This window comes from Helianthus annuus, chromosome 10 (genome assembly GCF_002127325.2).
Source record: "Helianthus annuus cultivar XRQ/B chromosome 10, HanXRQr2.0-SUNRISE, whole genome shotgun sequence".
Lineage (NCBI taxonomy): Eukaryota > Viridiplantae > Streptophyta > Magnoliopsida > Asterales > Asteraceae > Helianthus > Helianthus annuus.
In genome coordinates this window covers 38241872-38262745 of record NC_035442.2, presented here as the reverse complement: position 1 = coordinate 38262745, position 20874 = coordinate 38241872, and the positions used below count along the sequence as shown (strand labels likewise).

Sequence of the window (20874 nt, the reverse complement as noted above, 5' to 3'; positions counted from 1 at the left end):
AAGCATATTTGATATGCTATTTTCAAACCAAAGTATAATTTGATATACTACCAATACTTTTATCCTTAAACTAAAGTATACTTGAGATATACTACCAAATCTAATATTTTAATTACTAAAGTATATTTCGATATACTACCTATTAACTATTTCAAAACTAAAGTATACTTTGTTATACTATTTATACAAACTTTCCAAAACCAAAGTATATTTTGTATATACTATAAACCCTTTTACAAAACGACACGTTTTCAGAAACAAAACTTTTTACATTGGATTCATGACTATTTTGAAAACATAAAACCTTTTCCTCCTTTATCCAAAGCCATGAATCTAATTCATAAAATCCTATGTTACTCACAGGCATTTTTATGCTGACGTACCTATTTTCATATATCTTTCAGGTACTGCTTTGTGATGATTGTTGATGCATGCTACACATAGGATGGACTTGTGCCTTAGCGACTTTAAAACTGAGAAACAATTATTTGTATTTATCTGAATTGTACCAAAACATTGAGTTCAATAAATTAAATAAAACAAAACTATTTGATCCATGGTTGTGAAACAATGATTCTGTTACAAAACTCCCCGACGTTTCCGCCACGATTTGTTGTTTTACGTGGTCGGGGTGTGACATAAAATATCACCAAAAGGATTTAACTGGGACAAATATATTTCAGCTGAGAGTAAAGCATGTCTGACAGATCAAGATGATGAAAGGCTTCCAAAAGGTTTCAGTTGGGATGATTATGATCCTAACAGAACTTCAGATCATAAAGCTTTTGTTGCTCAAATCTTTGATGATTAAACTGCTGAAGAAGTAAAAAATCTGAAAAAGAAAGAAGTAGAACCGGTTTTTACAAAAAGGGCTTCAAGAAAAACACCAATCGTTGAAGATAGTGATGATGATTATTCGTATTATGAAAGAAAAATGAAAGAGCACATAAAAAGATTGCAAGCTGAAAAAGTTAACAGTGAGGATGAAGATCTTCGAGTGATAAAAAAGCAGGCTAAAAAACAAGATGACAGTAATGATGAAGATGTTCGAGTAATGAAGAAGCAGGTCAAAGAAATTCCAGCTTTCAAGATTGAAAAGGAAGCTGATGCAGAAAAGGTGTCTGAGAAATGTGAAAATTGTGAGACTATGAAAAAGCACAACAACAAGTTGATTCATAACATGAACAAATTGAAAGAATCGTATGATGTTTTAAACAAAGCCATGAATCAATATAACGAGTCAAGCAGTGAACAAGCAACAACTATGAAGACACTCAATGGAGCGTTCATGACAAAGCAGAAAATCGTCAATAATTACATTGAGAGATGTGCTGAGCTTGAATAAAAATTGGAAACTCAGAGGATAGAGACTGAGAGAGTAAACAGGTTATTGAAAAGTTATTCATGTTCTTCTTATGTGATTGACAGGATATACCCAACAGTTGAAGGCATGAAAGCGTTTGAAGAATAAGAATCTGAAGTAAAAGATACTGGTAAGAAACACAGTACTAACTATACCAAGTGTCCGCCTCCGCTTGAAAATGGATATTCTCCACGAAATCCTAATTTAGAAAGAGTTAAAAAGGCAACCAATTTAAAGTGGGAATCTGAACCTTCAGATGGATTGCCAGATAACATTGATGTCACTTTCACATCGTCTGACACCAATCATGAGTCTGAATTAATAAAGAAAGTGGTCGATCAGGTGTTGGATAAAGATGAAACGGAGGAGTCAAAGTCAGAGTCAAAGTCTGAGTCTGAGACTTAACAGTTCAAAATCATCAGTCAAACGGGTTTAAAATAAAGATTTTCTGTTATCACAAAATAATTTGAATGACGAAACATTCAAAGTAGCATATACTTTGAATTATTCTGACAAATTATATTCTGATAAAGAATTTCCAATAAGAGGTGTTAAAACTGAAATGATTAACAAGGTTTTCAAATTAACATAAATTAATATTTCTGAAATAAAAGATGTAAGTCTTACTGAAAAACCTAAAAAGTACACCTCAAGAGTTCAACAAAGGTTAAACAAGAAAAAAGGTTACAGTTCTGGTTCTGGTTATCAAAAGAAACCAAACCATAACGGTAATTTCAAAAAGAAAGGTTTAGGTCTTATTCCACCAGAAAATCATAAAAATGAGAAAATTTATAAATCAAAAACTGTATTTGTTTCAGGATCAAGTTCGGAAGAAGAGGAAAAGAGCTCGTTCTGGAAGCAATCGAACAAAGAATTCCTTGCTCAGAAGCAAGAGGGAATGAAGAATGATGAGCAAGATCAAAGAAAGGAGACAAGAATCTGTTATAACTGCAAAGTAGTTGGTCATATTGCCTTGAACTGTCCAAAGGCAACCAACACAAAACAGGAAGTCTCTGAAAAACTGAAAGAAAAGATGGTTGATAGTGAACCACCAACCAAACAATTTAAAGTTTTCAAAAATTCAAAATTTGAAGTTGGTGAGTGTTCAAAAAGTTTTTACAAAAGAAAAATGAAGCTTAACAACCAAAAATGGGTTGTTAAGAACTCAGATGTTAGTTCTGGCGATGAATCTGACTCGTCAAAGTCAGAGGAGCCAAAAGTTGAGCTAAAAGAAGAAAATTCAGTTCCGCCAATGGATGATGTCAACTTTCCACCTTTGCGAACTGAAAATTTTAAACAAAAAGTTGGAAAAGTTGAAATTTCAAATCAATTTTTTTCTGAAAAGAAAGAATTTGATGTTGAAAAGGCCTTTAATCCTACAGTTCAAAATATTTTCAGAAAAATGATTAACGGGTAGGTCAAAGGGGTAAAGGATTTTTATGAAAAGAAAAAGAAAGGTAAGAAACCGAGTGACAATGACTCGGAATCTCCCAAGCACCGTCAGGCTTGGGAGAATCTCTATGAATAAAAAACCTGACTTGCCGGAGCTCCCAAGTTGGTAATCGTGGAGCATGAATCGACATCTTTCTCAAAATTGAAAACTGTCATATTTCGATTTACAAGTGGTATTGTTGATAAGAACCTACAAGTGGTTAATCAAGGTCATTAAGTTGAACTTGATTTAACTTTCATACAAGTGGTTGAGAAAACAATGTGATGAAAACCCCGATCTTTCAAGTGAAATCAATAAAACTAATTTTCCGGAAAAACCATTTGATTAAAACAAACTTAAGTGTTTTGAAATCATAATGGGAAAATAGTTTGTTGTCAGGGGGAGTTCTGATTGTTTACGCCAAATGAATGGAGAATTGAAGCAATTCATATCAGTTTGTCAATGTTTGTACAGTTTACTTTCAAATTTTCTCAGAAAATCAGAAATTGAAACATATTTTTGATTTTAGGGGGAGTAAAAAATTTAGAAATTTTGAAAATTTGAAATAGCCAAAAACATGATAAAATATCAAAAGCCAAAAACATCGAAAAATTCAAAACGAGTTTTGTTGTGAAAAAGAGGAAATGATAGTACATTAGTGGACTATCACAACATGCTAAAGAATTGGAAAGTCAAATGTGATAAATAGTCTCACTGATGATATGCCAGTAGGTTTTTACTCATTCAGTAGATTGTCTTCTAGATATCAACCTAAATATCAATACTTACTTATCTCGTGGGGAACATCTCTCGGATATATGGGTAACCCCTAAAATCTTGTTTGAAAGATTTTCTATTTCTGACATACTAGGTCTTTGTGCGTGATGATATCTAGGGTATTATACTAGGACTTCTGATTTTGCGGGAGCAATAGCCTAGTCCTCGTATAATGCTCTGCACTGCTTTAATCATAAAGCCCACCCTCAGCATTAAAATGATGAAACATTGAAAAATGCTAATCATGTACTGTTGAAGAAAAGATCCCCAAACGGGACACACCGAAAGACGAGCCATCATCTCTCGGATTGAACGGAAGTTCTAGCCTGAGCTCTCATGGTCTCGCATTACCCGTTTACAGATATCATTAGTGTACACTCACCTGTAAGACTGAATATAGAAGTCTGGATACGGGAGTATATTCTGAGGTGGGACACGCGAATAAGTTCAAAGTGCTTAAAACACTAAATCTCGTATCTCGAAATAATTGAACTTTGTGTGAAAATTTAAGTGGATCAGTATACTGACAATCTAAGTGAATCGTTTAGAACTTAAAGTCTAAAAAGGTCAATGGTGTTAGTGATTTGTCTCATAAACTAATATGATCCTCTTACACAAACTCCAAAAATATTGTCTGTAAATATTTCTTTACTGTTTTCCTTTTAAAGACAAAAACCCAAAAAGAATGTGTTTTAGCATAAAATTTTGAAAATCCCAAAAGATTTTATTTCATCTTATTTTCGACAACTGATGTTGAAAAGCTGATTTTCAAAATTCCGAGTGCTAAACATGATGAACAACAGGTTTGGGAGGGTTTGTTTAGAAATAAGAATAATGGTATTCTTACAAGTGGTCATCAGAGATTATAAATGTATAATTATTTTAGATGATATCTACAAGTGATGGATGAGTTTGATTTTACAAGTGATAAGCAAAGATTAATATTGTCATAAATAAAAATCTTACTTTTTGGTAGAGATTGTGAAGGTAGAAGCAGCCAGGTTTCAACTCCTGAGGATATGCATATTCTAGCCAGGTTCCAGATCCTGTGGCTATGGAGAGCCAGGAAATGGTCCTGAACCTGTGAAAGCTGCAAAGCGTGAGCAGATTTTCAGCCAAATTTCCGATCCAAAGCCTGTAGATTGTGAATTCCAAACTGCGATCTCAGCTTATCGAAAGGGGGAGTCTGAAGACATTAAAGCCAGAAGCTGTTGATGCTGATAAGAGAGAGAGAGAGAGAGAGAGAGAATAGAATCAGGTTGAGATTCTGGAAGAGAAGATAGAGAGATTGAGGATGCTTACAATGTTAAATTCTTTGGAGAGAGCGAGAAGACTGATAAAGATTGAAGATTTAACATACTGAAGACTCGTACCGAAGACTTCGTCAACATCCAAGGGGGAGTCTGTTGGTGCATATGTCTGTCGACTTCGTCTTGTATTGAGTCTTGTAGCTAGATTAGAAAGAACAAAGCTCGGTAGCCTAGAAAATAGAGTTTTAGAGAAGATTGACCAGTTCGCACGAACTGACACTGACCAAGTTGTATGAGTCCACTTCATGTGAACTGGGTCTTCTATAAATAGTGAGCTTGAGTCTTTCATGGGTAAGTGTGTGATTCCGGTAGCGAAGCTCTGCCGAAGTGTCTCCAGCATTGTAAAACGTTCTGAAATCAATACAAGAGACATTTAAAGTGATTCTAGTGTGTATCCAGCTGAAATAACTCCGATACGTCTGATTCCGCCTTTCGTATTGGACGAGATCTCTTCTGAACGACTCGTTTGGTCGTCACAACAATCCTACAACCCTGCAATATAATCGAACAAAAACGACACTAACCCGACTCCTAAATCTCTAAAAAAATTGACTCGAACCTGGACATAGACTACTCGACTGACCCGACACCAAAAACCACAAAACTAAGACAATCTAAACTATACAAAGACCCCAAATTGAAATTTAGAAGAGTATAAGCAAGAATAACATATCAGATTCGCCGGAACTTTGAAGAAAAACCAAAAGTTTTCGTGAAGGGTGAGTTCCCAATCGGAGCAGACCGGCGGTTAGATGAGGTTTTTGTATGGTGGGGTTTGCTCAGTGATGAAATCCGGTCAAGTGGGTGAAATTATGGATGGAAATGGTGGAGTTACGGTGGTGTAAGGGTGGGGAAGGGTGTGTTCGGCGATGGGGATAGGAGAAGAAGGGTTTGGTTGATTTTGGGGAAAACAGATGAAAAGATAGGTCTTAAACGATCTGGGACGTGGTCGCGCTGCGCGACGTTGGAACATATATGCTGTAGTGTGCCGCCACGGCATGGTTCAAATAGGAGGTTCAAGTTTAGGTGTCGCGTAGCACCACAGATAGTGGCAGTCATCGTCGCGCACCGCCACAGCTCGGTTCAGATCTATTATTTGGCCTGAGGGGTCGCGTAGCGCCACAGTGATGTTGTTTTGCTGTGGCGCGACGCGAGGGCGTGTTTTGGGCAGAAGGTTGCGTAAATTTTCATGTTTTATGCCTTATAAAATTTCCTAAGTCTTACCAAACCTTCCCCAAACCATCCCAGATTTTTTCTAAGTGTTGGGACTTACCTGGAATGTCGTTTTTTTCGCAATTTCAGCTCCTCAATGGTACGATTCCTGTAAAATTTCTCAAACACCATAAACAAAGTCACAAAAAACTACGAAACAATACGAAAATTAACGATATTTACAAACGGTACATACTCTACAAACGAAGCTTTCCATAACTCATTATTCGGTGAAGGTGGGTGGGTCCTCTAGAGGAATTTCTTCCTCCTCGGTGGTATCAATGGGACCTCCCAAGTAGTGTTTCAATCGATGACAATTTACCTTCCACACACCTTTATCAACTTCGTCATACAACTCGACAGTACCGTATGGAAACACCTCCTTTACCACATACGGTCCGGTCCATCTCGATCTCAACTTCCCCGCTATCAATTTCAATCTTGAGTTGAATAAGAGCACTTTATCACCTACCTTAAACTCCTTCAACCTTCACAACCTCCTATCATGCAATGCCTTAGTGTTTTCCTTGATACTCCAAGATCGTTCATAGGCGGCATCCCTTAGAGCCTCTAATTCATGGATTTGAAAGAACCTTCTCCTTGCGGCTTCAGTAAGGTCAAGGTTAACGGTTTTCAATGCCCACAAAGCTTTATGTTCTAACTCCACCGGAAGGTGGCATGCTTTGCCATACACAATCATGAAGGGCGTGGTTCCTAACGGTGTTTTGTAAGCGGTGCGGAATGCCCATAATGCATCGTCGAGCTTTTCCAACCAATCCTTCCTACTTTTTCCTACCGTTTTTCTAGAATTCTCTTCACCCCTGTAGGATCGTGATCTGACCCGAATGAGTCGTTCAGAGGAGTTTTACTCTGTTTCAGGTGCGGAAAACAAGAAACAAAGCTAGAAACAGCTGATTCTTCACTTTAACTACTGATTGTATTGATTAGAATGCAATTACAGTCAGTCTTCACACCGGCAGCACCTCGGCGTGGAATACAAGGCAACAGATACTGATTTCGCCCAAATGACACCTATATATAGTATTGTGATTTCGCCCCCGATGACACCTGACCATATGAGCGAAATCTGCTAATTGTGATTTCGCCCGAAATCACCCTACTGACACTTATGAGCGAAATCAGCTTCTAATACACATACAGTCTCCTATTTTCTCGTAAAACGTGCCCTAATCTATACAATGCAATCTAAGACTCAATACAAGACGAAGTCGCCAGATGTATGCACTAACAGACTCCCCCTCAGATGTTGACGAGTCGTTGAGTCTTAGATCATGCCATGTCTTCGCATCTTCAGTCTTGATCAGCCTCTGGGCTTTTCTCTATCTATCTTCATCAACGGACACCCCTTTAACAATGTGCTAGTATTTCTTTGTTCTTCAGCAGCATCTGTATCAGGATCGTTGTCTGGCTTTCCATCCCACATCTGTTAATTTCCAAGATCGAAACTTGGCTCTTGTTCAGCTCAGGACTCAGAATCGAATAACCTGGCTCGTACTTTGTCTACTCGGATGTCTTCAGACTCCCCCTCTCGACTTGCTGGGATCATAGCCTGGCTTGTTAAAATCACAGAAACCTCAGGTATCGAAACCTGGCACTCTATCTTCAGGTTCAAGATCGAAACCTGGCTATCCCTGTATATTCTTAACCCAGAAGTAAATTTCCTAAATTTAACAATTCGAATATAAATGTATACACCAATACCGACTCCCTCTCATAAGAAATTCCTCTTTTGATGAACCACTTGATGATTTACAAAAAGCATTTGACGTTCAAAACACACTCCCCCTCACAACAATGTCATCATGTTTAGCACTCAGAATTTTGAAAATCAGCTTTCCAACATCAGCAGTCGAAAATCTTTTTGACTTTTCAAAAATTTATGCTAAAACACACACAAAATCTTTTTGAATTTTCTGAAAGAAAGTAAATGCAGAAACGAAATATTTACAGACAATATTTTTGTGAGAATGTGCAAGAGGATCATATCAGTTTCTGAGACATGTCACGAAAACCGTTAAGCTGATTACATTTTAAGCTCTAAACAATTCACCTAGATTGTCAGTATATTTGTCCACTTAAATTTTCACACAAATTTCAACTGTTTCGAGATACGATGTTAATGTTTTAAGTTCTTGAACTTATCCGTGTGTCCCACCACTTGAATATACTCCCGTATCCAGATCCCAATATTCAGTCTTACAGGTGAGTATACCACAGATGATATCTGTCAGGGGTTAGATGCGAGGGCCGTGAGAGCTCAGGTCGATACTTCCGTATACGCAAAGAGATGACGGCTTCGACTTTTCGGTGTGTCCCCTTTAGAGGATCTTTTGATTACAACAGCAGTGACTATCAATTTTATAGTTTCATCAACATGCTGAGGGTGTAGCTATGTTTCAAGCTTTTGCGAAAAGCATTATCCGGGGACTAGGTCAGAACTTCCATTCAGCAGAAGTCCCGGGATAATACCCCAGATATCACTGAGCATAAAGACCTAGTATCTCAGAATAAGGGACCTTTCAAACAAGATTTCAGGGGTTACCTATATATCCAAGAAGTTGTTAACCCACAGAACAAGCAAGTTTAAAATTTTTAGGTTTATATCTCATCACAATTTACTAAGTGTGTAAAAATCTACCGACACATCCGCAGTGAGATTGTTTATCACATTTTATCGTTCCAATTCTTTAGCATGTTGTGACAGTCCACTGATGTACTATCATTTCCTCTTTTCACAACAAAACTCGTTTTTGGATTTTATCATGTTTTTGTATTTTTCAAATTTTCTAATGTTTTTGGATTTTCTGAAATAATTTTCTACTCCCCCTAAAATGCAAACACATTAAAGAAAATTTGAAAACTATCTAATTTCTTGACCCACTTGAACACAAAACTATACAGAAACCTGACAACTGACAACGAATTGCATCAATTCGCCATCCACTAAGGCATAAACAATCTGAACTCCCCCTTTCACAAACCATTTTCTCATTTAGATTTCAAAACACTTAAGTTTGTTTTAATCAAAATGATTTTTCCGGAAAATGAGTTTGTTTTTACCAGTTGTAAGTTTATCACTTGTTAAGTACGGGGATGTGGTTCATCATCTTGTCTATTATATCATGTGTAGTAAATCAAGTACAACTTAATGTCCTTGATTTACCATTTGCAATCAAGCAACCTCTGTACCACTTGTAAAAATAACCACTTATTGGTATAACCAAAACAATATCAGTTGTAGGAACGTTACGTCTACATCTACCATATTACCAACTTGAAGATGCCGATTCCTGCTTCGCACTTACCAATCTGGAAGCTCCGGCGTAGTCCTTCAACCTGTAAAAATTCAAACATTTTTTCAATAACTTTTCATACAAACTCATTAAAACATGAATGATGCCGATTCCTGATCCACGATTACAAACTTGGGATCTCCGGCATAGTCCTAAGACTTCAAGGGAAACAGACTTCCATCCAAGTCTCCTCAGACTTGATGGTTTTCAATTCTTGCGCAGTGGGGTTCTAAGTTGCCTTTTTAGTTGCATAAAAATCCTTAACCACCTTTGCTTTCCCATTAAGCATTTTCCCAAAAATTTTCTTTACATTCCCATTGAATGTTTTCTCGACATCAAACTTAGTTTTCTCTGTGTAAAACTGATTCGAGATTTCAACCTTACCCACTTTCTGTTTAACCTCTTCAAACTTCAGGGATGGAAACTCTTCATCATTCACTGAAATTTTTACTTTAACCTGTGGCTCTTCTGGCTTTGTGGAACCAGATTCATCGCCGTCTTTCTCTTCAACCTTCTTAACAACCCACACTTGGTTGTCTTTCTCTTTCTTTTTGTAAAAATTCTTTTTCAAACACTCACCAATCTCATAAGTTGAGTTTTAAAAAATTTTAAATTTCTCGATTGGTGGTTCAACATCAACAACTTTCTCTTTCAATTTCTTAGAAACTCCCTGTTTTGTTTTGGCATTTTTCGGGCAATTCCATGCAACGTGACCAGCTTCATTGCATTTGTAACAGGTTCGAGTTTCCTTTGGATGAAACACATCAGCTCCAATCCTTTTTTTCTCAGCAAGAAACTCCTGATTTGATTGTCTCTAGAACGGGTTCTTCTGTTCCTCTTCTGCACTTCTACCTGAAACAAATTCTGTTTTTCTTTTAGAATTTTTCATATTTTTATTATTTTCTGGTGGAATAAATCCTAAACCTTTCTTTTTATAGCTACAATTGTGGTTTGGTTTCTTTTGAAAACCAGGACCAGAATTGTAACCTTTTTTCTTGTTTAAACGTTGTTAAACTCTTGAAGTGTATTTTTTAGGTTTTCCAGTAAGATTTAAATCTTTTATTTCAGAAATATTTATTTCTGTCATTTTGAAAACCTTTTTGATCATATCAAAACGAACACTTCTTATTGGAAACTCTTTCTCAAAGTATAATTTGTAAGAATCATTTAAAGTGTATGCTACTTCAAATGTTTCATCATCCAAATTTGCCTTTGATAACAAAAATTCTTTACTATAAGACCGTTTGATCGACGATTTTGGACTGTTGACTGACGAATTTGACCCTCTAGACTCTGACTTTGACTCGGACTCCTCATCAGTACCCAACACCTGATCGACCACCTTTTTGATTAACTCAGACTCATGATCAAGGTCAGACGAGATAAACGTGACGTCAATGTTTTCTAGTAATTCATCAGTTGTGTCGGTTTTTAGCTTTATATTGACTGCCTTTTCAAGTTGTTCCTCGTTTGGTTTTCTAGGAGAATATCCTTCCCAAATTGGAGGCGGACACTTGTTATAGCTAACATTCGGTCTCTTGCCAGTATCCTTTTTCGTCGGCTTGTCATCTTGAAAAGCTTCCATACCTGCAACAGTCGGATAAATTCGATCAATAAGATCAGAACTAGAATAACTCTCCTATAAACGTCTGATTCTCTCATTCTCGATTTTCTCTGTCTCCAACTCTTGCTTCCACTTAGCACTCTCCTCGATGTAGAAATTTTTAGCTTTCTGCTTTGACATCATCACAGCATTCATCATCGTTAGTGCTTGTTCTCTTTCAGAGTTTGTCTTTTGAAGACCAATTACTATTTTGTTCAAGACATCATAAGATTCTTTCACATAATTGAGGTTGAACAGCAACTGCTCTTTCTTCTTCTCATACTCAGCTATTATGTCATCTTTTGCTGCACATTCCTTGCATGCTTCCAAACACTTCGTGCAAGGCTTGACAACTTCAACAATCTTTTCAACTTCGATTGTTTTCACCACTTCAACCATTTTCTCTGTATCAATCACCTTCTCAGCTTCAGCAATCTCTTCAGCAACACTTTCAACTTTCTCATTCTGAACTACATCTTCAGTTTTCATTTGTTGTTGTTCTTTAGCAGCTCGTTTCTCCTTCAGTTTCTCCAAGCGATCTGCAAAATAAAAATTAAAACTTTCAGGAGAAAGATGAGATTTAGCAACATTGATATGTTTCTCTTCCTCATCATCACTGCTGCTATCATCTGGAGGTGATTGATCAAACTGTACAGATTTTTCAGAACTAGCATCTGATAAATCAGAATCAGATGGTGTTTGATCAAAGACAACTTCTTTTTCTGAGCTAACATCGTTTTGTACACTCTCATCTGAACTCTGTGAGCTTTCATCAGCACTTTCTGAACTTTCATCAGAAACAACAGACTCTTCTTCCACACTCTTCACAGTCTCTCCAGTAGACTTCATCCATGTGACAAACATGTCTGGTTCTCTAACAATCTTAGCAATGAAAGCTTTGAATTCTCCTTTTTCATCAATAAACATATCCCAGCTGAAGCCTTCAGGTAGTCTTTCATCATCTTGATCGACTAAACATGCTTTGCTTTCAGGAGATATGTAATTGCTCCAATTGAAATCCACCAAACACGCTCTCTTTGAATCCTCAATCTTCCTACCATGAGCCACCTGCGGTTCTTGCTGTTGACCAACCTATTGATAAATGGCTTTCCGGTAGTAGTCATCTTTTCCGAATGGATTCTGAGCACCACTAGCTTCCCTGTTCTTGCACTCTCGCTTGAAATGGCCTTTCTCCCTGCATCGAAAACAAGTAACTTTAGATTTATCAAAACCTAAAGTAGATACACGAGCATCGAGAAAGTTATTTCTCCCAGTAATAAGTTTGAACTTTTTAGCTCGTCTGAGAACACTCGCTAGACACCATTTAATGTCCATCAAGTTCCATCTCTTCGGCGTCTATTTGATCGTAATCCTCCTTTGTGAGCATAGGATTTCCGATCCGACCAGCCGCTAGACCTTCATATGAGAGAAGCACAGAACCAAGTAAAGCCATGTGGTCTTTTGCAGTTTCTTCAGAAAAACTTTGACCCTCTGGAAGATTTAGAATGATGTTGCATTGAATCACATAACCATTTCCTGTCTTTGTGCTCTGAGAATGAAAACTTGTGTTTGACTGTTTTGGATTGACACTCGGAAATGATGAGAATCCACTGCTGTTGTTGTTTGAACCCTGATCAACCTTTTTCGTTGAATCCCCAGCACTGAATGCAGTTTGTATTTTCGGACTTCTCTCAGCTTCTGGAATCGGAACACTTCCTTTGTAATACATCTTTATGTCCTGTTGACCACTTGGACTGTTCATCCTAGCGATCTTCTGCTGTTCCAAATCCTGACTTTCAATCTTTTCAATAAACTGAGAAATCGTTAGCCCATCATAAACACCCATATTTTTCAGATCATCAAATACGTTCCCCACTCTTTCTATGGTAATGCATTAGCAAGCTTGTCTACCCACTCTTCACGATCTTTTGTAATACTCAACATCGACATTGATCACACTAAGTTGCAGTATCGTTCTATCAGCTTCTTCGTATCCTCTCCCGGTAAACTACTGAACAGGTCAAACTCTTTCTTTAGCAGTGCCTTCTTGCTCTTTATCATGTTCTCACTACCCTCAAATTTAACTTTAAGTGCATCCTAGATTGATTTTGCAGTTTTGTCGTGCTGAAGCAATATGAAGATGTCTTCTTTGATGGTTTGTTGCAGCAGACTGATCATCATCTTTTCGGCTTTGTACATAACCCGTTCTTGATCAGTAAACTCTGATAAATCTTTGATAACCTGCAAATCTGTTCGAGGCAACACGTATTTCTTTAGAATACATTCCCATGACCTAAGATGGTTTGCCTGCACCCAATTTTCGAATCTGTCTTTCCACCCGTAGTATTCTTCAATACTCGTCAATTTCGAGGGCTTTTGGGTGGTTCCCGTCTCATTTTCCAAACTCATGGCCTGAGCAATGACAGACGGAGCAGACGGAGTTGCAAACACGTTGTAAAACTCGGTATCCATGATTACTTATCACGTTTTTCAAAATCAGCAACTTTGAAGCGAAATTAACAGCTTATCAGTTTGGAGCGAAATCCCAGAAACCCTTAGAGCGAAATTAGGATGATGTTTGAAGCGAAATCCCTAAGTATGTCTCCCAGGAGCGAAATTACACTTGTATTTGGAGCGAAATTACCAACTTTGGCACAATGGAGCGAAATTAGGATGCTCACAAGAGCGAAATCAGTCAGAATGGCACCCCTTGAGCGAAATCAATCAGAGTTTTGGAGCGAAATCACAGGGTGTCCATACGAGCGAAATCAGCTAGGAGGTCAATTTGGTCCATTTTTAGTCCGATTTTAGATGTGTAACTTTCAGGGATTTGTCTAAGTCCAATTATCTATTATCTGTGAAATTTTGAGCAGGTTTTGACCGGTAAATCTCGTTCCGGTGAAGAAAGAAGGTGTAGAAGTAAGAAAACTTGATGAATTCCAGCTAATCTCTGCAGAACTCCTCCTCCTGAGCTCTGACACCAATTGTAGGATCGTGTTCTGACCCGAATGAGTCGTTCAGAGGAGTTTTACTCTGTTTCAGGTGTAGAAAACAAGAAACAAAGCTAGAAACAACTGATTCTTCACTTTAACTACTGATTGTATTGATTAGAATGCAATTACAGTCAGTCTTCACACCGGCAGCACCTCGGCGTGGAATACAAGGCAACATATACTGATTTCGCCCAAATGACACCTATATATAGTATTGTGATTTCGCCCCTGATGACACTTGACCATATGAGCGAAATCTGCTAATTGTGATTTCGCCCGAAATCACTTTACTGACACTTATGAGCGAAATCAGCTTCTAATACACATACAATCTCCTATTTTCTCGTAAAACGTGCCCTAATCTATACAATGCAATCTAAGACTCGATACAAGACGAAGTCGACATATGTATGCACCAACAACCCCTCAGTTTGCATTCTCTACTTGGCCACTAGTTTGCGTGTGGTATGCGGTAGAAAGACGGTGAGTGACACCGTAGCGTGCAAGTGCCTTATCCATGGCGGAATTGCAAAAGTGCATACCACGGTCACTTATGATAACTTTAGGAACTCCGAAACGTGTGAATAACTTCTTAAGAAATCTCACCACCACTCGGGCATCATTAGTGGGCAAAGCTTGAGCTTCCACCCACTTTGAGACATAGTCAATGGCCACGAGGATGTACCTATTCCCACTCGATGAGGGGAAAGGTCCCATGAAATCAACACCCCAAACGTCGAAGACTTCAAGAACTTAGATGGGATTTTGGGGCACTTCATCCTCGGATGAGATGTTGCCGATACGTTGGCAACGGTCACATGTCCTACGAACTCTATGGCATCTCTAACTACCGTTGGCCAATAGAAGCCACTATCAAAAACCTATTGTGCAGTCACATTCGGCCCGTGATGGCCTCCCGTCAAACCCTCGTGCACATATCTAAGGAAGTCCATCCCATCCTCTTTTGAAACACACCTTTTAAGCACTCGATCACCACCTATCCTAAAAAGGTACGGGTCATCCCAAATGTACTTCCTAGCATCCCTAAGAAGCTTTTTCTTTTGTTGGTAGGACATTCCCTTCATAATATCGCCAGTTGCTAAATAATTTTCCAAACCGAAAACCATGGCAACCCCTCTACCTCGGCACTAACAAAGTCTATGGTTTCATGAGGAAAAGTGTCTCCTATTGAATCCTCACGAACCTCCTCTCTCTTAGGATCCTCTAAGCGTGACAAATGGTCGGCGGCTACGTTTTCCGCTCCCTTTTTATCTTTAATTTCGATATCGAACTCGGAGAGCAAAAGAATCCATCTAATGAGGCGTGGCTTTGCGTCTTTCTTTTGGAAAAGAAAACGCAAAGCGGCGTGGTCGGTGAACACGGTGGTTTTAGAAAGCATAAGATATGAGCGAAACTTATCAAGCGCAAACACTACGGCTAAGAGCTCTTTTTCCGTGGTGGTATAATTCTCTTGAGCATCATTAAAAGTTTTGCTCGCGTAGTAGATTGGATGGAAATGTTTATCGACTCTTTGACATAAAACCGCACCTACGGCATAATCACTTGCATCGCACATGAACTCGAAAGGCAAGCTCCAATTGGGCGAAACAAGGATAGGGGCACTAATGAGTTTCTCCTTCAAAAAATCAAAAGCCTTGATGCACTTTTCGTCAAAGACGAAAGGTACATCTTTCTCTAGAAGTCGGGTCATGGGGCGCGTAATCTTAGAAAAATCCTTAATGAAACGCCTATAAAAACCCGCATGACATTGGAAGCTACGAACGAACTTAACACTAGTGGGTGGAGGCAATCTACTTATGGTATCTATCTTGGCCCTATCCACTTCTATCCCCTCTCTAGACACCTTGTGACCTAAGACTGTCCCCTCTGTCACCATAAAGTGACATTTCTCCCAATTCAACATAAGGTTTGTCTCTATACATCTCTTAAGCATCCTATCAAGATTGAGAAGACATTGATCGAAAGTGGTACCATAAACCAAGAAGTCATCCATGAAAACCTCCATAGAAGTCTCAAGCATGTCTTGGAATATAGCAACCATGCATCTTTGGAAAGTAGCCGGAGCGTTGCATAACCCGAAAGGCATGCGGCGATACGCATAAGTGTCGTAAGGGCATGTGAACGTCGTTTTATCTTGATCCTCCAGAGCGATTGGGATCTGAAAATATCTCGAAAATCCATCAAGAAAACAATAGAATTGTTAACCCGCTAGACGATCCAACATTTGGTCAATGAATGGCAATGGGAAATGGTCTTTACGGGTGGCGTCATTCAACTCTCGGTAGGCGATGCACACACGCCAACCGGTAACGGTACGAAAAGGGATTAATTCATTCTTTCGTTCATGATCACCATCATCCCACCTTTCTTTGGAACAACTTAGGTTGGGCTAACCCATGGTGAATCGGAAATAGGGTATATCACCCCGGCATCTAACAACTTGAGCACTTCCTTCTTAACAACCTCTTGCATGTTTGGATTTAGGCGCCGTTGAGGTTGCACCACCGGCTTATAATCATCTTCCATGAGTATCCGGTGGGTACAATAGGCGGGGCTTATGCCCATGATATCCGAAAGTCGCCATGGAATGGCTTCCCTATTCTTTCTCAACACCTCTAACTACCTACCCTTTTCTCCCTCCTCTAACTTAGACGAAATAATGACGGGAAAATCGGACCCCTCACCTAAGAAAGCATACTCTAAGTGGGATGGGAGAACCTTAAGCTCTAATGGGGCGGGTTTCTCTAAGGGTGTACTCTCAATCTCACTCTTCACTTCACTCAACTCCAACAATTCGGGTACCCACTCGGTCTCTTCTCCTTCCCCACTCTCACTCACAACTTCCTCTACTTTCTCAACTACCTCATCTAACTTACCCTCAACTAAATTGGCTCCACTAATATAGTCAAAGCAATGGTCAACACATGATAAGAAAGACTCTATGAAATAGACTGAATGACAGGGACTACTAAGATCATCGGAACCACTACGGTGTTCCATGGAGCGTGCTATCTCGAAAGTGACTCTCTCCTCACCGACTTGGAATGTGATTTTACCGACGAAGACATCGATGATAGCCTTGGCGGTACACAAGAATGGGCGTCCTAGAATGATAGGAACCTTCTCATCGGCTTCCATATCAAGAATGACAAAGTCTACGGGAAAAACCAATTTATCCACTTTAACTATAAGGTTTTCGATTATGCCACATGGATACTTCATTGATCTATCGGCTAAGGACAAAGACATACGTGTAGGGGATAACTCTCCTAGACCTAACCTCTCATACATGGAATATGGCATGAGGTTTATACTCGCTCCTAAACCGGCTAGGGCCCTACACTCTGTATCACTCCCAAACAAGCATGGAATGGTAAAAAGGCCCGGATCCGTCAATTTTTCCAGGACCTTGTTCAAGACTACGGTGGAACACCCTCCACTAAGGGGAATGTTAGAAACCTCTCCTAACCTATCCTTACTTTTTAGAAGGTCCTTTAAGAATTTTGCATATTTAGGCATCGATTGAAGGGCTTCTATGAAGGGAAGGTTGATTCTAAGTTGCTTAAAGATCTCTAAAAATTTTCCATACTCTTTAGAATAAGTTTGCTTTTTAAGACGGGAAGGGTATGGAGCACGGGAAAGATCAACAGTGGGTGATGGAACAATTTGTATGGGCCATTTCTCTATACTATTCTCACCTGGAGGCCCCCCGGTGTGTGCGGTACTTGCTGGGCTTAACTTAGGTTGCACTTTACCGGGAACCTCCATTTCAATATCTTCATCTACGGGCTCTTCATCTTCTACCTCAACACTCTCGGGTCTCACTACCTCTCCTAAGGTCCTACCACTACGGGTCGAAATTGCCTTCAAAGTGCCAGATGGGTTGGGCTTTGTGTTTCCCAAAAATTGACCGGGAGGTCGTTCTTGCAACTGGCGTGCAATATCCCCAGCTTGTCTTTGAAGGTCTAAGAAATTTGAATGATTATTCTTGAGTAATGTGGCATGTTCTTCTAAGGTACGTTGGGTGGCCTGGTCCTTAACCACTAGTTGGGTAAGAAGGTCTTCTATCCTAGATAAACTACTATTTGACCCCTCATTCCTAGGTTGAACCTCTTGGTTTGACCCCTCACCTCTGAACTGCCCCCCTGAACCTGAACTAGCAAACTGACCTGTTTGACCTGAACCCCCACTAGAATAGAAACCTGGCCCCCTGCTTTGATATTGACCTGATGGGAAACCAGGGGGATTACTTGAAGAGCGATAATTATTAGCACGCCAATTAGAGTTACTATTATTAAACGGATTAGTTGGCCCCCTATTTTGACCTGCTATGTACTCTACCTGTTCTAGGGTAAGTGTTGGGCAATCTACGGTGTCATGACCACCCCTACAAACTTCGCACCTATCGACCTTCTTCTTGATTTCTAACAACTCTTTGGTGATATAGTCAAGTTGAGATGCTATCTTTGAGTCCGAGACGACTTGGTTTACTCCTCGGGAAGATGAGGAAGTAGTCACAGGAATGGAATTCCTGCTGGTAGCACTATGATCTATATCAGCATGAGCGAAGCTCTCAAAGAGATCATTGCAGTCGGCCACAGATTTCTTTCCCATAAGATGGCCTCCTGCAGATGTGTCGAATCGGACCTTACACTCAGGGGTGAGACCATTGTAAATTGTTTCTACTAAAGCCCAATCCGAAAGCCCATGTTGGGAACAACGCGAGAGTAAAGTTTGAAACCTCTCCCAAGCTAAGTGATATGGTTCATCAGGTTCCATTCTAAATGAATGGATCTGGTCTCGAAGGCGAGATGCCTTCGCAGGTGGGAAATACTTAGCAAGGAAGGCATCTCGAAGTCCAGCCCAAGTGGTATAAGTACCTGCCGGCTGCGAATCAAGCCATATAACTGCGCGGCCAGCAAGCGAAAATGGGAAGACTTGGAGATACCGAGCATCAAGATTAACACCTTCGATACCGAAGGTGCTGCAAAGACGGGTGAGACGGTTGATATGTGCAGGCGCATCCTCATCATCATGACCGTGAAACTGACAAGAGTTGTTAATGGCGGTCATGATGTATGAAGGAATTTGCCAGGACTTGTCATTGGTGATTTCAGGGAGGGTAATGGGTGAGTTTGCGGTAAAACCCGTGGTGGAGCGTTGATGGACAGTTTGGTTGTCGGCCATTTGGTAAACTGGTGGTGGACTAGGTGGACGGGACGGTGGTGGGGTGTTGTGGGGTGACGACTTCGGGGTGAAATCAAAGTTCGGTGGTTTAGATTGTAGTATAGAGTCAGAAGGGGCTGAAGATGAAGTTGAGGATTTTCTAACCTGTGAACTAGATGTGGAGAAGGAAGACTTGTCAATCGACGACTTCACTGGTCCCTGAGAACGCGTGTGGGGCATGAACTGCAAAACCGAGAACCAACAAGTAAGACGACTCCAACAAAAGACTCTAAAGATAAAAAGACACTAAAATTACTTGGACTCCTACAACTAAAAAACACACAAAAAGCACATATATATATCAATTGAAATCCAAACAAAGTAATTAACACAATTGCCAAGAGTCCCTGGCAACGACGCCAAAAACTTGATGTGCTTGAAGTAGTTCAAATAAAATAAACTAAAATAAACCTAAATTTAGTCTCAAGTAATAATAATCTAGACTCTCTAACTCGACTAAACTACTCATCGGCAAGTGAACCGATTGACTCTAGTAAAGAAAAGCAAGTCCGGATGTCGAACCCACAAGGACTCTAATTAACTACGTTAACGACTTTATTTAGACTGATACTGACACGACTAAACTGTTTTTTTGTGTTTTGAGGGGGGGGGGGTTTACTAAAATCCTAGAATTGGAATTAAAATAAAAATAGACTATGGCACGAATATGAACTAAGGTTTAGTTCAATAGAGATTAACGACTACCTAGGCTTGAATCCAGTTTAACTAGGAATGGATTTCTAACGGTACTATTGTGGTATGGAACCAGGATCGTAAAGTACTAAACCCTAAGTTATCTCATGCTAAGAGCTCCCGACCCTTCTCAGGAAGAAACCTAGGAGACCCTACAAGGCTGTTATGAGCACCGGTTGTTAGACTTCCTCTCAGTCCTCTAACGTCTCTAAAAGTGCCCTAATATGACGATCTACCTCTCAGCGCGAAAGTCTAAGGCAATCCTAGATTCTAACTTGGTTTACTAGACACAGGTGCGATTAGGGAACTAAGACCGACTTCTCTCAAAACCTATCTTAGCTATATATCGTACCGGGACCTACTAACTAACTCGAGCCTCTCAGCGACAAGTTAAGCAGAATACTTAGTGCAATTGTATTTTAATTACTGTTTCTAAGGCTATCGGCCGATTTACCCAAAGATCACCCGAACCCGCAAAGATACGAACAACAACACAAATTCATTATTTGAAAGACATCCACCAAAATTTATGTGAAACAGCAAATAATCAACAATCAAATCTAAATACGCATACACACCAAATTAAAGGTTCTAGAATCATTTACTTTCAAAGATCAATCCATAACCAAACAACAGAAAACCATTAAAAATCTAAACTTTATTAAACTATCATCTAACCTTAGGTAGTAACAAAGGTTTTAGCCTGAAAACATGATGTCTAAAATCAAAATAATAAGTTCAAAACAAGAATTCATCATTAAAGTATCGAAAACAAGATAATAATGAAAACCGGGAGATAAGACCCGAACAATCTTCTTTCCTATGCTCCTAGCTTCAACCGAATGATTCCCGTATGCCAAAACACTCCGAAAAACATAAAATCTGCTCTAAAATTTGCCTGGGGGTTCTTGAGTTCGTAACTAGGGTTTA

At 39.4% G+C, this 20874-nt stretch overlaps 2 protein-coding genes across 2 annotated transcripts; both read right to left on the bottom strand.

Moving 5' to 3' along the window:
* Window positions 1-6317: 6317 nt before the first annotated feature.
* On the bottom strand, window positions 6318-6794 carry LOC110881089. Its single transcript, XM_022129459.1, has 2 exons — window positions 6629-6794; window positions 6318-6520 (listed from the first exon to the last, which is right to left on the bottom strand). Exons 1-2 carry the CDS (start codon window positions 6792-6794, stop codon window positions 6318-6320), a joined length of 369 nt encoding a protein of 122 aa, XP_021985151.1.
* Window positions 6795-16644: 9850 nt separating this feature from the next.
* On the bottom strand, window positions 16645-19431 carry LOC110881090. Its single transcript, XM_035978166.1, has 5 exons — window positions 19357-19431; window positions 18195-19071; window positions 17505-17990; window positions 16964-17369; window positions 16645-16921 (listed from the first exon to the last, which is right to left on the bottom strand). The coding sequence occupies exons 1-5, from the start codon at window positions 19429-19431 to the stop codon at window positions 16645-16647; spliced, it is 2121 nt and encodes a 706-aa protein (XP_035834059.1).
* Between the last annotated feature and the right edge of the window lie 1443 nt (window positions 19432-20874).